The 16,210-nt window shown below is 38.3% G+C and overlaps 1 protein-coding gene across 1 annotated transcript; it reads left to right on the top strand.

Annotated features, from left to right (window-relative positions):
- The first annotated feature begins 2,846 nt into the window (after positions 1–2,846).
- Positions 2,847–15,882, top strand: C3H5orf46 (chromosome 3 C5orf46 homolog). The gene is made up of 4 exons (XM_019793017.1): positions 2,847–2,950; positions 7,767–7,902; positions 11,045–11,102; positions 14,986–15,882. Exons 1-3 carry the CDS (start codon positions 2,881–2,883, stop codon positions 11,091–11,093), a joined length of 255 nt encoding a protein of 84 aa, XP_019648576.1. The 5' UTR covers positions 2,847–2,880; the 3' UTR covers positions 11,094–11,102; positions 14,986–15,882.
- The last annotated feature ends 328 nt before the right edge of the window (positions 15,883–16,210 follow it).

Raw genomic sequence — 16,210 nt, 5'->3', positions numbered from 1 at the left:
AGATACGAAGTACTAGAGTATAGGACTCTAACCAACACTATTATACGATACATAGGAAAGTTGTTAAGAGAATAAATCCTATGAGTTATCAAAAGAGAAATTTTTTTTCCTTTTTGTTTCTTTATTTTGTACCTATATGAGAAGAGGTACGTCAGCTAATCATTTCACAGTATATGTAAATCAAACCATTATGCTGTATGTCCTGAACTGATATAGTGATGTATGTCAAGTACATTTCAATAAAACTGGGAAAACAAATAAAGAAAGATTCTTTACAGCTTATCAGGTATTTTATCTGTTATCTCTTATATCCTTAAATACTGCAGACAAATAGGCAGGAAATTATAATATGTCCCAGGTTTACAGATGAGGAAACCAAGAGCATGGCATCAATCATTTGCCAGAGTCACAGGTTTTAACTGATAGAATCACACAAGTCCAGACTTCTTTTCTCAAAATTATTCATTAATTCATTTATTTGGTATGCATGTTTTGGGTATCTTCTACATGCACTCTTCTGGAAACCAGGGCTGTCTCAGTGAACAACATAGACCAGAATCCTTCCATCCTGGATTTTAACATCTCTGGGGAAGAGAGACATTAAATAATGAAACAAAGAATAATATTTAAATGCTAAGAAGGAAGAATACAGAGTGTACAAAAGATTACAACAGGGGGATCTGAGTTACATTAGAGAGTCACTCTTTTCTTCAGAGAAGAGGCATTTTAACTGAAATCTGAAGCTAAAAGGAATAAACCAACAGAAAAGAAGAGATAAAAATACAGCAAACACAGAAAACTGAGCGTCAGGTCCTGAGCGTATTTAATCAGGGCCATACCATGATTCAGTGGTACTGACAGGTATAGAATGCAGCTATCCTGCCCCTCAACGTGGTGTTATTTCTTTGATACCAGACCAATGAAAGCTGATTCAGGAACTTGTCTGCATGCCCCATTTAGCTGGTATCCTTGAGAAGCCAGCAGGCCTCTCTCCCAGGTTGCAATATTAGAGTCTCTGCTTGCCTATACAGTGTTCTCATGGTGAATTAGAGCTCCCTGAGGGCTCAAAGCTCATGTGAAGCAGAAGGTATTGTTACCCTTTCCCATGCAAATACAGCCACATATCAGGGACCATGCATGGCTAAAACAGGGAGTTTAGGTGTTTTTTTTCCCCACTAACACACTGGACAGGCACAGTGCTCTCCTAAGCAGTGACCCTGATGGCATAAATCTAACTCACTGAAAGCTTCCTACTGTGGACCACTATCTCTAGATCACAACCCTTTGTATAGGAGTAACAGGATCAGGGTCTTCTTAAGAAGATAGGTTAGAGTGGGGCACCTGGCTGCGGCACCTGAGTAGCTCAGTTGGTTAAGCGTCTGGCTCTTGATTTCGGCTCATGTCATGATCTCAGGGTTCTGAGATGGAGCCCCACATCGGGCTCTGTGCTGGGCGTGGAGACTGCTTAAGATTCTCTTTTTCCCTCTGCCCTCCACCCCATCTTTCCCTCAACACTCTCTTAAAGGAGAAGAAGAAGAAGAAGAAGAAAGAATAAAGCTGGAGTTGGAGAGAAGACCTGGAAGGGACCAAGCAGAGCTGCTTGATGGCTTTCAAGTGCAGCTTGGTGTCTAGAAGTACTAACCTGAGTTAGAGAGCCATGTCCTGGCTCTGTGACACCAGACAAGCCTCCTGTTTCAAAACCTCAATTAATAAAATAGGGCCCTGTGATACTCACAGTGTATATGTTTTGGTCAATTTGTAAATTTAGGAACTAAAGCTTTATTCCAGTTAACTAAATTTATAGCAGCTATCAGGACAACCAGTATCATATAGACTTGAACTAAATTTTATCCCCTTGAGTGTTTGTATTCAAGAGGAAATATATTTTACAGCTGAGATAGACAACAGCATCTCAACCCCAATATTCCTTTTTACTGTGCAAACATTTATTTTGCTTTCCTTTTTTTTAATGTTTGCTATATGCCTTGAGTAACATGTATTCAACTCTGAAAAAGACAGTCTTGCCCTTAAGGAACCTACAGACATTTAAACACACACCTAGCAGGCACATAGCGGAGCATCTACCTCTAGCAGGAAGAACCAGAACAAGCCTCCCAAGGACATGAAGTCAAAGCTGAGAACAATTAGAAGATCCATACGAAGCTCCTTGAACATTCAGTAGTGAATAAAACACTCTACCCTTAAGAGATTTGTGGGCTAAAGGAGAAGAGAGCTCTTCAAGTACTTCCTTCTCAAACAATATGTCAGGGTTCCAGAAGGCAGACAATACAGCAATTGTCTGGAGTGGGGTGGAATCATCATCACGGTTTCACAGGGAAGGGGCATTTGAACTTGAGCCTGAAGAGTAGTAGGAATGTTCTAAGGGGAGATTATGGGGAGGATAGCCCAGGAAAAATAAAGAACATGAGCTAAGGGCATGAGGGTGTGAATGGGCATGTACACGTGGGGACAAGTAATTAGTTCAGAGCATGGAAAACAAGCAGAGTACAGGGAGGGGAGTAGGCACACCTCACCAATCTGATTTGTTGCCTGCTCCTTGGCCCTGCATAGTAATTCTGCCTGATATCCAACAAATCATCAATGCTGGCATTGGAACTACCTGTAAAAGAGTTATTCCAGTGCTGTTTATAAAATACACATCAGAAACACTGAGCATTTTTCTTTCCCTATATGAAAAACTTTTGGTTTAAAAGATAGGGCAGGGTTCGTTAGTAGAAATCCAAGCACAAGCTGTGCAGATATCTTGTGCAACAACCTAATTCCATAGCAGATGATGTCACCTATAAATGCCTTATAAATGGAGCAAGTCTTCGGGTGCATCTGAACAGGTGATCTGCACCGATACCCAGTGCTACAGGCATGGCTGTCTCAGTGCTGCGGCTGACAATTGTCCTAGGACTACTTGTCTTCATCCTGACTTGCCAGGCTGGTGAGTGCTTCTAAATGCAGCTCATGCAATGTGCAGCAGTCAGCCAGGAGTGGAGGGAGGTGGTGGCACTGATCCAGAACATAAAGGGGAAAGAGGAGAAGGAGGCTTTGGGCAGTGCAGAGACAGCACTGGACTGGGGGACAAGAGGCAGATCTAACAAAAAGAAAGTAGGATTTTTATTTTAGCATGCCTCAGTTACAGCCTCTATCCTCAGTGAATGTATGAAGTTTAGGATGATCTTTTTTCTTATATATTCATGTAATACAGTGACACTATCATATTATAAATTTCTTGACAGCGGGGGGGGGGATTTGCTTTTTGATGATTCTAACTAATAATGTTCAAAGGTAAAGAATATATACCGTGGAATGAGACTCCTAAGGCTGATTCTACCACTGCTCAGAAATGTGGCTTCAGGCATGTTATTTCACCTCTCTGGGCCTCACATGTTAAAGGGAATATCGATAGTTAACTTTCTCATAAAGTTATCATGAAAGCTGAATAAAACTGAATAAGAGACTAAAGTCTGGTCCTTAATAAGCACTCAATAAATATTAACTGTTATTGTTATCATATATTATCTCATTTGATTCTCATAATAATCCTTTGAAGTAAACATTCAAAGTTTTATCATTTCCCCTCAATAGGTTAACAAACAGGGGCACCTGGGTGGTGTAGTCGTTAAGCGTCTGCCTTCGGCTCAGGGCGTGATCCCGGTGTTATGGGATCGAGCCCCACATCAGGCTCCTCCACTATGAGGCCTGCTTTCCTCTCCCACTCCCCCTGCTTGTGTTCCCTCTCTCGCTGGCTATCTCTATCTCTGTTAAATAAATAAATAAAATCTTAAAAAAAAAACAGGTTAACAAACAAAGCTTGCAGAAGGAAAGTCACTTGGGCAAAGACACAGGTAGAAGAGGCATACCTAGGACTGCAACCCCAGGTCCTTCGATTCTGTCCATTATGACTAAGCCCCTACATCTTCCATGTCTGTCCCAAGCACATAAGGGACATGAGGCAGCTTGTAAGATTCTCCTTCATTTATTTATTTTGGCCTGCAGAAGATGGTGAGCTCTTGACTTGTCTTTATTCAGGATAGGTCAGAAAACACAGCCAATGCAAATAATTTAGTAACAGAACCTTTTGACATGCTCTAAATGTAACTTGGCAGAACTCAACACCGTCAGCCACCCACTGTCCACCAGCAGAACACATAGGCAGATACCCTAATGGAACTGCGTAGAGAGGGTCTCAGGTATTACCGTGTCCATCAACTCCTAAAGTCACCACCACAGTAAAGTGAAAGATGAGATTTATATCCTAGGGACCAGTCCCCAGCTCTGTCTCTCACGAACTCTGAAACTGGTTAAATCAGTCCACTGCTTTGAACATCAGCTTCTTCATCTATAAAATGTGATAACATTCAGCTTCACCAAGTCAAATGAATATGCCTTTGCAATCACTTTGTTAACTATAAACACTATACAAATATCAGCAGTACTGTATTTTTTTCCAAACTTTATGATAACATTGACTGAAAAACTCAAACAAGTACTTAATGTAAATAAAAGCTAGTCCATATTATATTTGAAAAGAAAAAATATTCAACTATTGGCTTTGATAATTTGTTTCCGGTATGTCAGACTTCTTAATTTTTATTATTTTTATATTATTGTATTATACATTATATATATTATTATATATAATTATATTATCTTTATTATTTTTATTGTGTTTTACATTTTCAAATGCCTTAATATTTTAATCACATTTTTTAATTTTTATAATCTCCTAAACCACTAGAGAAAAAAGCTACTATGAATCATTTTGTTACTATTATTATTAATATATTTTATTATATATATATGCACCCATTATTATGGATATATATCCATAGTAATGCAGCAAGCATTTATTGTGGGTTTACCTTGGATCTGGTACTATGATAAGTGGTACACATATATACACATATATATATAATATGGATATATAGATATGGGTATATACATAAATATGCATACATATACATACACATATATGATATATATGAAAGATATAGAAAATATCTTTCAATTCTGACAATAACACAATGGAGAAACTGAGAAAGAGAGTGGTTAAATATTGTGTGCAAGGTTACATGGTGGATTTTTTGCTGAAGACAGGAATCAAAGTCAGGTATACAGAACTCCAAAACATACGGTCCACCATACTCTAAAACCTCTTAATATAGCTGTGGTCCAAGGCCTGGAGACAAAGATCCGATCTTCATACATACTCTAAACCAGGGCTCTTGATATAATGAAAAGCTAGCATTTAGTGTCATATTAAAATAAAAGGTCAGTAAAATTAACTTGTTATGCAAGTATGCATATAGCAACATAGGAAAAAGGAACTCAATTTTCATGCAAGGGATTGCTGTTTTGTATCTGGTAAATGTCTTCAGGGGAAAACCTGAAGACAGTATTATATCATGTAGATAATGTGCTCTGTGGAGTTAAAACAATTTAGGCTCAAACTGGCTCAGCCAGATTCTAGAGGTTTCATTCTAGTTGAGGCATTTAATTTCTCTAAGCGCTTGTTCTCTCTCCCATAAAACCATAATGTCTTCACTGAACTAAATAAAGATTAAAACATGTCATGAAAACAGTATCCCAGTACTTGATCAACAGGCACATCACAAATTTCCATTCTTTTTCCCTCTTCCGTGATGAAAACACAGCAATTCTGTTCACTGTGGTGGCCCCGCACTCCTTGTAAGGATCATGTCTATATATGTTTGTTCATACCTTAACTCTTAGCATATGTTATGTACATAACGGTAGGCTCAAAAAATACTTGCTGAATGAAAACACCAAGAGCTAAAGGAACAAATACTTGGTGATTAGTATACTGATCTGGTTATAGGTTCCAGACTGGCACTCCTACCAAATCTTTTGTTGTGGCATAGTAAACAACAAATGCCTGCAGAATTGAAAGCCACGTTTTTTGACTAAGAGTTTCCATTTTAGGACATAATATAGATGGGAGGCTTCTAACGTAATTTTTGACAGCTTCCACACAAAAAGATAGTTACATCTTCATTCACAATCAAGGGGAACAGGGTCTAGATGTTGGGACTTTTTGAGTCAAAACTTGTCGTGCAGTTACCAAATGAAATACAGGATACCCAGTTAAATTTGAATTTCAGATAAACAACGAGTAATTTTTTAGTTTAAGTATGACCTAAATATTGCATGGTCATTCTTACACCACAAAAAGTATTTGTTGTTTATCTGACATTTAACTTTATTTGGATATCCTATATTTTTATTTACCAAATCTGTCAACGCTACTTGTGAGGCTACAATAAAACTGAAAGATAAAAGTCCCACCTTATCCAGGCACTAGAGTCCAGGGGGGAGGCCGCTCGAAGATGCTGACACTCTTCCCTTACTTTTAATCTCTTGAACCATTTAGACTACAAAGCAAAGCCAAAACCCTACAAGGGACCTTGCATGTCCCCAGGCTTACTCTCTGGATCCTTAGTCCTCATTCCAAAGGGCACTAGACTAACAGTTAAGAGTAAAAAGTCTGAATTTAGAGTTCTATCCTCTCTTGCTATTTGTGAGATCTCCTGCAAGTCACTTAATCTTTTTAGTTTCTTAGTCCAGTGAGCGAAGAACTGCATACCCCATAAGAATAGTCAAGGGTAAAATCACAAGGCATTTGTAAAGTCATTATTTATAGAACTACCAAGCGATGTACAAGGTGTAGAATTTCTCCTTGTCATCATCCTTATATTACTTTCAATCTTTAACATACTTGTGGTTAGATCATAACTTTTCTGTCAAAACCCATACAGCTCATTTTTGTTGTTGTTGATATTTTGTATTTTATAAGTAAGCTATGTTTGTTGTAGAAAAATTAGAGACTATAAAGAAACAAAGGTATTTCCACTGGAAAACAAAACAAAACAAAACACCCACAAGGCTATGCAGTTCAGCACAGAGTGCTTTTGGATCCAGATTTTAATACTGCTCTGACATGGGACTGAACTCTATTTTGGCCACTTACTAACTCTGTGCTTTGAACTAGGTCCTAAACTTCTCTCAATGTCAACTTCTTGACCTTTAGCTTGAGATAATAGTTTTGCCTACTTCACAGTGCTGCTGTGAGAATAAAATGATGTGACAATGCATGCAGAGTCATGCCGTCATAGTCTATCCTTAACAAATACTACCCATTATTATGTCATCATTATTATCATTACCACAAGCCAGGGATTGCGTGGAGAAAAATACATTAAAATGGGCATTCTGGGGGTGCCTGGGTGGCTCAGTCCATTAAGTGGCTGACTCTTGATTTTGGCTCAAGTCATGATCTCAGGCTCATGGAATCAAGCCCCTTGACTGGCTCCTCACTCAGTGGGGAGTCTGCTAAGACTGTCTCTCCTTCTGCCTCTCACTCTTGCACTTACTCTCTCTCTCTAAAATAAATAAATAAATCTTTTTAAAAAGACAGGGGGCATTCTATATTTCAATCCTGGCACTGGCATTTACTAGCTGCTCAACTTTGGATAAGTTACTTAACTTCCATGAGATTCAATTTTCTCAATAACCATGTCTACCTAAGTATTGATATGTGTCGTTTTTAGGAAAAAGTGAGATGATGCATGTGAAAACTTTGTCCAGGCAGGCATTAAATGTTCAATATGTACAACTGTACCAGGCTGTATAATTAGTGAGAGGGGATACAAATCGGTTTAGGGGCTCTCTTCAAAGAAAAGAGTTTTCCCTTTCCTATTGCCGAGAATGACCTGAGATTCTGTTCTGTTTTTCAGATGACAAACCAGATGACAAGCCAGATGACTCAGACAAAAACCCACAGCCAGAATTCCCAAAATTCCTCAACCTCTTGGGCACAGAGATCATTGAGAATGCAGTGGAGTTCATCCTCCGCTCCATGACTAGAAGCACGTAAGCCCTGAGACAAACCTTGCTTTTGTCCAGTTCACTGTTGGTAATGACCACATTGTATTAAAATGAATGAGAAACAAAACTATGCATGACAACATATTATTTGAGTTGAAAAGTATTGCCCTACCTTCAGATATATTTGCCTCTGAGTGAATTTTCCTAAACTCTTATGGAGTGTGCACATTCCCAACAAGTGATTCCATAAAGTACTTTCTATCTCAGGACCAAGTAGGAAGGAGGAAGAGCATCGGACCAGGGAACAGAAGGCTAGGTTCTGGTCTTCACACATGTACTACTTGACTGGGTGACCTTGAGCAAGGCCCTCCTTCTCTGAATGGCTCAGTTTCCTCATTTGTAAAGTTAAAAGAATAAAGGACATACCAGTGCAGGCACTGTAATTCTTTGGTGAAGGTGGTGGGTAATGATGTGTTCACTAGTGAGAGGTGTCTGTCACTAGGATGAGTCCTGCCTTTATTTTCTAATTTAAGAAACTCAAGAGGGTTAGCAGAGAGTAGCTGATATCTCTTCAGAGACAATCTAGAAAACCTCTCATATGAGTGTTGATCATGAGGGATTGCCATGGTGGCAGGGCATACAGCCCAGAATCTTCCTAGGGCTCTCTACCTGCTCCCAAGCCCCCGTGCCCAACACCTAACCCATTTTACCCCAATCTACGTAGCTCTGATTTTCACTTCTACTTCACCCTGCTCTCATTCGACCCACAGTAATCTCCCTACCTTCAGCTCGTCAGGATCCAATTTGTTCTGAATTTCCAGGTGCTTTCCATCTCCACTTCACTAAGCCTCTGTCTCTAATTCTCTCCTCCATAGACCCCTAAGCCCAGTTTGACAAAGTGTAGTCTAGAATCCCCTGGAGAATTTATACAAAATGAAGTTTCCTTCATCCCATCTTGCGTCTTCCTAGGACAAAGGTAAGGGTATGCTTTTTAGCAAGCTTGCTGGTGATTCTGATATCCCATCAATTTTGAAAGCTCTTGATTAGATGCTCTGCACTACATGGCTTCACCTTAAAGGTCCATGTATCCTTTAAATTTTTATTCATATTTTGTGTAAATACACATTTTTTTAAGGGAAATGCATCTGACTTTTTTTAGATTCTCAAGGGGTCTATGACCAATAACAGATTAAGAAACGCCTCTATAGAGAAGTAATCAGGGGCCACGTTGTAATCTCTGATTTGCTTAGATCAATATATTATCAAGTGATGGGCAGGATTTGCACACCATCCTCATGCACAAATTATTGAAACTCACAGGTGTTTATTTTTGTATTGTTATTTTTCCTATTGTGGTTGCTTTTGCAACTGTTGAGTTTCAGTGATTGTTAATGTAAACAAGGAGGAAACTGACAAGGAAGCAAGAGTAACACCCATTATGTGCTAAGTACACATTATACTCCAATTGAATTCACATTGTTACAAAGCACAACAGTAGCAATGCAAGGAGTTGAAGCAATAATATTTGATTTATAATCCAATGACTTCCAAAATCAGATGTCTATTGCATTCTTTTTATTGAGCTTCAGACCGAAATGATTGTTTTCTAGAAAATTCCACTTAGGTTTTCCACCAATACCTCAAATTTAACTGGTCTAAACCCAAACCCATCATCCCACAAACCTGCTCCTCCTCCCACATTCCTTATTTCAGTAAATCACATCCCTACCCACCCAGAATCCAGAAACCTCAGGGTCTTCTTGGATCTTTCCTGCTTGTCACCACCTTTCTTGAATTGCTGAATATTCTAATTCTAATTTTTTTCCTTTATCGTTGCTTTTCTTCAACTCCAATGACTAGTTGGCCTAGGAGAGTCATTTGTCACCTCTTTCCTGAGCTCTTTTCATTAGATTTATGATTAGTTCCACTGTTTCTGTCTGTCCTCCCTCCAAACCATCCTCTACTTACTGTCAGAGTTATATAACAAAAACACAAGTTGGGTTCTGTTACTGCCATGCTTGAAACCCTTGTGTCAATTTCCATAGCCCGCAAAATCAGAACAAATTCATTTGGCTAATGTTAAATGTTCTTTCCTGAAGCCTATGTATCTTTCAATCGCATATCTCACCCCTGAAGTCAAACACCTAATGCCCCCAGTGACAAATGATTTGTTTCAGAACTGGTCATGTTTGTATAACCCCCAACATCTTTGCACATGGCTCTTCTCGCTGCCAGCAAGGCCTTGATAGGTAGACTTGTTCACTTAGCAATTTTAATCATTTTCTAAAGTCCAGTTCAAAGACAAGCACTGGGTGTTATATGCAACTAATGAATCATCAAACTTTACATCAAAAACCAGGGACGTACCATATGGTGAATAACATAATATAATAAAAAATATTATTAGGAAAAACAAAACAAAAAACAAAGACAAGCTCTGTGAAGACATCACAGACCCCTACAATTACAAAATGCAGGTATTCATACTCTGGATTTTCTAATGCTTTGTAGGAACCTTCACATGGATTTTCTTTCCCTCTCATTGTTTTAAATTACTTGTTCATTGTTTTAAATTACTTGTATTTGATTGTGTCTATTTTCTCCACTAGCCTATAAACTCCTTGCAGGCCACGTTTTAATCATTTTCTCTTTTCAGCAGCTACCGTGTACCCTATCCTTGAACAGTATAGTGCTTCTAGTATTAACTCCTGATTCTAGAGATCTCAGTTTTAGACCCTGCTTTGTAGTTTACCAGCTATGTGATTTAGACAGGTTGTTTAATCTCTTTGAGCTTTAGAAGTTTCTTCATACATAAAAAGAGATAAAAATTCATTCATTTATCCATTTATTTATTATTTCTTTATTTCAAACATTTGTTAAAGTATACTGTATGCCAGATACTGGGGATATATTAGTAAACAAATATATCAAAATATCTGTCTTATACAGTTTATATATGAATAGACACCTAATGAATAGATTTGTTGGCAGATTCAACGAGATAATTGTGCATAAATAGTTTGCATCTACAAACTGTTATGGAAGTCTTAAATCTTATTTATGTATGACATAGGAAAATCTGCAGAAGAAAATTGTGGCTCAAATATTATGAAATATCCTGTGATCATTCTAATATTCTTGTTTAATCTCAGTCATAATTCATTTTTTCTCTTTATTTTTTTTCAAGAGGATTTATGGAATTTGATGATAAACGAGGAGAGCATTCAGCAAAGTGACTTCCCCAGGTGATTTTAACTTATAATTTACAACTAAAATAATAGCATATTGAACAAAAAAGGGGGGGGTCTTATTTTATTTAATTAATTTGGGCACTCCTGTGTCTACCTATAAGCAGAAAAAGTGTATTTTTTCATTTTTACTATAGTTTCTTAGACTTAATTTTAAATACATATATCTTTTTTATCATCATGAAGTGACTGACCTAATCAGATTATCTGAAGAGAGGAGGCACAACTGTGGGGTGAAACACGTAAGCACTGGGAGTTAGGGGACCTGGTCCTATCATAACTCTGCTCACTTGTTTTGTGCGCTTGGCCCCTATGACATGAGGGGACCGTGTGCACTAAAGTAGAAGGGCCTATTTAATTGCGCAATTAGTTACTCATGAGAAGAGTGAGATCTGCTGAAGCTAATTCCAGGAGAAAAGACTAACAAGCTCTCTAATCCCACATAGTTGGATTTATAGTAGTCACCCCTTATCTGTGAGTGATACATCCCAGGACGCCAGTGGATGCCTGACACTGTGGACAGTACAAATCCCATTTATACAAGGCTTTTTCCTATACATACATACCTATAATAAAGTTTAATTTACAAATTAGGCACAGAGATTAACAACAATAACTAATAAAATAATAGAAGAACTTAAATAATATACTATAATAAAAGTTATATAAATGTGGTCTCTCTCACAGAATGTCTTATTGTACCGTACTCACCTTTCCTCTTCTTATGATGCTGTGAGACAATAAAATGCCTCCATGATGAGATGAAGTGACGTGAATGACACAGGCATTGTGATATAGTGTTAGGCTACTATTGATGTTCTGACATTATTGTCAGAAAGAGAATCATCTGCTTTCAGACCTCGGTTGACTGTGGGTAATTGCAACTGTGAAAAGCAAAACCACAAATAAGGGGCAATGACAAAGAATATGGTTTGAGTGCTCAGAAACACCCACTATTTCCTTATTCTAGTCTCTCCTGCGAAGGGATATTGAAATATAAAAACAGAAATGATACAGCTGGGAGCATAATTATTGTATCAGTAACTAGCATGAACTGACTACATACTCTGTTTTAAGGATTAAGCTAAGTGCTGTATAGTAGGACCTAATTTCATTCTAACATCACTATGAAAAATGGGTATTCTTCTTTTTTAATTTTATAAGTAAAGAATGTGACCAAGTCACTAATGTGGCAAAGTTAGTAAGAGAAGAGGGAAGGATTTGAATTTAGGCAGCCTGATTCCAGGGTGTGCATTCTATCACTAAGCAGTAGTGCTAATGGAGAACAGAGAACAGTGTAGAAGGAGGCAGTTGAAAAGAGTGAGTAAGCTATGTGATCTTACACATGCCTTCCAGGTGCCCATAGAAACAAAACACTACCCCTTTGGTTAATTGAGTTACCTAACATGCATCTCCAGAAAGTACGGCCTTTCCTAACTTCTGTTTCATATCTGATCTAGGAATGTTCCTTTTCCCTACTGTCTTCATTTTATAACCTGGGTGTTATTAATGTAAGCTCAGCAAGTTACTATCATATTAATCAGGAACTTAGTCCACTCTTTTCCATAAGCTTCTAAGGACAGAAATCAGTTCTGGGCTTTGAAATCAAGAAATGCCCAACTGAGACACGTCTGACTCTCACCCCAAAGCCAGCTAAGCTTCTAAGAACATTCACTTACGTTTGCATTTTCCATTTCCATCTTCTCAGAGAGCAACTTACGTCTTGTTGCAATTGTTCCAACCCTTAGCTGGTTCATTCAGGCTGCTGGTACACGCCTCTACCCATTGGTACCCACACCCTGAATCTTTAGCGAGCTACACTAACAATTCAATGTACAAGATGGTCCAATAAAGAAGGTGCCACGAAGGGGTAGAAAGAACAGAAGACATAGAGAAGAAAGAAGTTCAAATTCTAACTTGTCTGCTATTGGTGATGTGACCCTGCGGAGGTCACTTGGCCTCCTTGAGTTTCACTTTACTCCTTATTAATGTTAAAAATCTCGGGAACTTAATTGTTCTAGATCTTAATGTCAGAATTTTTTTAACTGCATCTAAAAAAAAACTTTGAGTAGATTTATGAACCAACTGTAGATGCTCTAATGGGCAGGGAGAAATGGCTCAATTCGGGGATATATAAAAATTGGGCTAGAGAGAAGGAAGCCTCTAAGGCAAAGATTAAATTTTGAATGGTTTGATCAGGAGTATCTCTTTAAACCCTAGTGACTATACATTTAATAAGTAGCTTTAAAAGTTGCATATGTATGATAATTGCTGCATCAAATCAAAAGCAAGTCACCACTTTAGAAGTAAATGACTCACAGTAATGCCTATTTTTCCAGTATAGATAACATGGCCAAAATTCTAGGTATTTCCTAAATTAAGATAGACAGATAAACAGACAGCTATCTAGATATCCCATCTTTCTCCTATAACATATGCCCCTTTCTTACATATTCCTTTAGTGCTTACTTAATCTGTACCTACTATGTGTCAGATTCTGCCAGTACTCTCAAGATAAATAATGATGTCCAGACATTGAGCAGTTGATAGACTGGGCTAGCACAGCGTACCCCAGGACTGTGGAGGGAAATGATAGAGTTATGTAAAAAAGTGCATTGGACATGCCTTGGAGAAAGGAGGTAAGGGACATACCTGGAGGAAGAGGTGGGCACTAAAAGGACTTTACAAAGAAGATGAAATTCCGCACACATTCTCAGAAGATTAACAGAGAGGGGCAAGGTCTCAAAAGCAACTCATCCAATAGTTGGACACTTAATCAGTCTGAGACTCTCCCAACCTCTGCTCAATCACATTGGTACAATTACCTTATGTTAATAGACTTAAAATCTTATTTCCTATTGTCCAGCATCGCTTGAAATAAATCACAGGGATTCAAGTCCCCTAGTGTCTTAAGTCACTAGATGTCTTAAGGTATAAATTTCTTTTCTTGTATGAAAAAATCTGATGAACCTCACCAGGCTATTGTCAAAGAAGTAAAAGTTGGGAAAGCACTTCACGAATTCTTTATTTTCTAATTACGTTTTTTGAATTAAGAAAAAATATACTATGGACCCACTAGAGCACATGTTTAGAGTTGCTGAGTTAGAACTTCCAAGACTTGGGAATAAATACATTTCGGGGTGGGGTGGGGGGAATAAATACATTTAACAGGAAATCCTCATGCTGCTGATGAGCAAAACTGCATTGGGTATGACATTACTTAATATCCACTCCATGATGTCTTATGGGAAAAGTTTCTTGTTGAATTTAGAGAAGAAAAAATTTGCCTTTCCTAAAAACTGCTTCTTCTTTTCTCATAAGATTTATGTAACATGCGGGGCACCTGGGTGGCTCAGTCGTTAAGCATCTGCCTTCGGCTTAGGGCGTGATCCCGGGGTCCTGGGATTGAACCCCATATCAGGCTCCTCCGCTGCGAGCCTGCTTCTTCCTCTCCCGCTCCCCCTGCTTGTGTTCCCTCTCTCGCTGGCTGTCTCTCTCTGTGTCAAATAAATAAATAAAATCTTAAAACAAAACAAAACAAAAGATTTATGTAACACTATCTATTCTTTTTCTTTTTTCCTGTCTATCCAGAAACTCAAAGTAAAACTGCTGACTCATTTTATCCCTGAGTCTAACCTATGCACATCTTCCCCTCATTTTGTCACTGATTCTTGCCACATATATCTTGGATTTCATGTTTGTGGTTGCTTATTTCATCAAATATGTATTATAGTTGACTTCATTACAAATTATCTTGCATTTTAAAGTGCAAAGGCATAAAAATGTTAGAGAAAAGATTAAAAATGCTCTGTATTTTTCTTAAATCTTAAACCCTCTCTAGTTGGTAATTGTTTCCCTCTATCTGGCTTGTGTTTCTAAGGACACACCCACACGGCTCCAGTATAACCCAAGGGCAGCCAATCCTGCTTTTCCAGTTCTGCTTCCTGAGTCCTCCCGAACAGAGGCCCCAAAAGCAGCTCCAAGCAAGTTCTCAGGATTCAGGACCTGGTTCAACCAAACACATCTTATTTTGAACATCCTGACTTTGCATTCTTGCCTCTAGAAGTTAGAATGAATGTGTCTGCTTAGGGGTCCCATATTCTACATAACTGAGAAGATTTTTATTGGCAGTAGTAGTAATTTTCCTGGGCATATTTAAAGTTTTTAATGATGCCAAAAAATATACAAAAGTTATTATTAGGCAGAAAAACCAAAGAATGGTTCAAAATAAGGAAGCTAAAGCCCAGATAAAGTAACAAGTCGAAAGTCACAGATTTAGGAAATGACAGGAAGGGAATCTGACTTGACTCCAAAGAACAAACTCTTAACCCATAAAAATGTATGAAGTTTGAGAGTTAAAAGCTTCATACATTCTTTTTGGAAAGTCTTTCAAATACATCTGAGCTCCCTCTCCTGGGCTGGGTAAACTAAAAACCAACCATTTTTCAAATTAATAAGCTTATTACTGTTCCAGACAGTCTTCATTATTCTTACAGAATAGCAGAAGGTTGGGGATGGGAGAGTCCTGGAAAAGTCTCTTGCGAGCTCTTACATTTGCTCTGCCACCCCATTACATAGAGGTGGGGGCCCGGTAGCTACTGCTATGGTACTTGCCAGCTTGGTCACAGAGGATCGGACCCCTGTATAACCTGACCCAACTGAGCCAGAAAGATATCCCTAGAATTATTTATGTGGTCAGTAAGGCCAGACTGAAATCATGGAGCATGACGACAATTATGGCAGCGCTCTGGAATAAAGGATCTCTGTACTTCTGCTACTGGGTTCTCAACAGGTGTCCTGCGTCTGGCCTTTCCTAAGCACTCTGACTCTGAAAGCAACACCAGTGTTTCCATAAATCTTCTGCTTGTCCTGCTTCCTATTTTAATAGCCAGACTATGTCTGCATGCAACACAAAGAACCTTTCATAATACAGATAACTAAACAAAGAGTGAACACCTACAAAATACCAAAAATACATGTTACTCTCTACGATAAATTCAGACAACCCACCTTCTGCATTTTTCAGAGACTGTGCCAATTTCTTTTTTTACTGAGATATAACTGACATACAATATAGTGAAGGTTTAAGGTATAAACGTGATGAT

This window comes from Ailuropoda melanoleuca, chromosome 3, assembly GCF_002007445.2.
Source record: "Ailuropoda melanoleuca isolate Jingjing chromosome 3, ASM200744v2, whole genome shotgun sequence".
Classification (NCBI taxonomy): Eukaryota; Metazoa; Chordata; class Mammalia; order Carnivora; family Ursidae; genus Ailuropoda; species Ailuropoda melanoleuca.
The sequence above is the reverse complement of the archived record's forward strand: the minus strand, read 5'-3'. Positions and strand labels throughout refer to the sequence as shown.

Coding starts and splice junctions, on each gene's coding strand:
- C3H5orf46 (XM_019793017.1), top strand. CDS start 2,881: ATGGCTGTCTCAGTGCTGCGGCTGACAATTGTCCTAGGACTACTTGTC. Junction 2,951..7,766: donor CATCCTGACTTGCCAGGCTG/GTGAGTGCTTCT, acceptor TCTGTTTTTCAG/ATGACAAACCAGATGACAAG. Junction 7,903..11,044: donor CGCTCCATGACTAGAAGCAC/GTAAGCCCTGAG, acceptor TTTTTTTTCAAG/AGGATTTATGGAATTTGATG.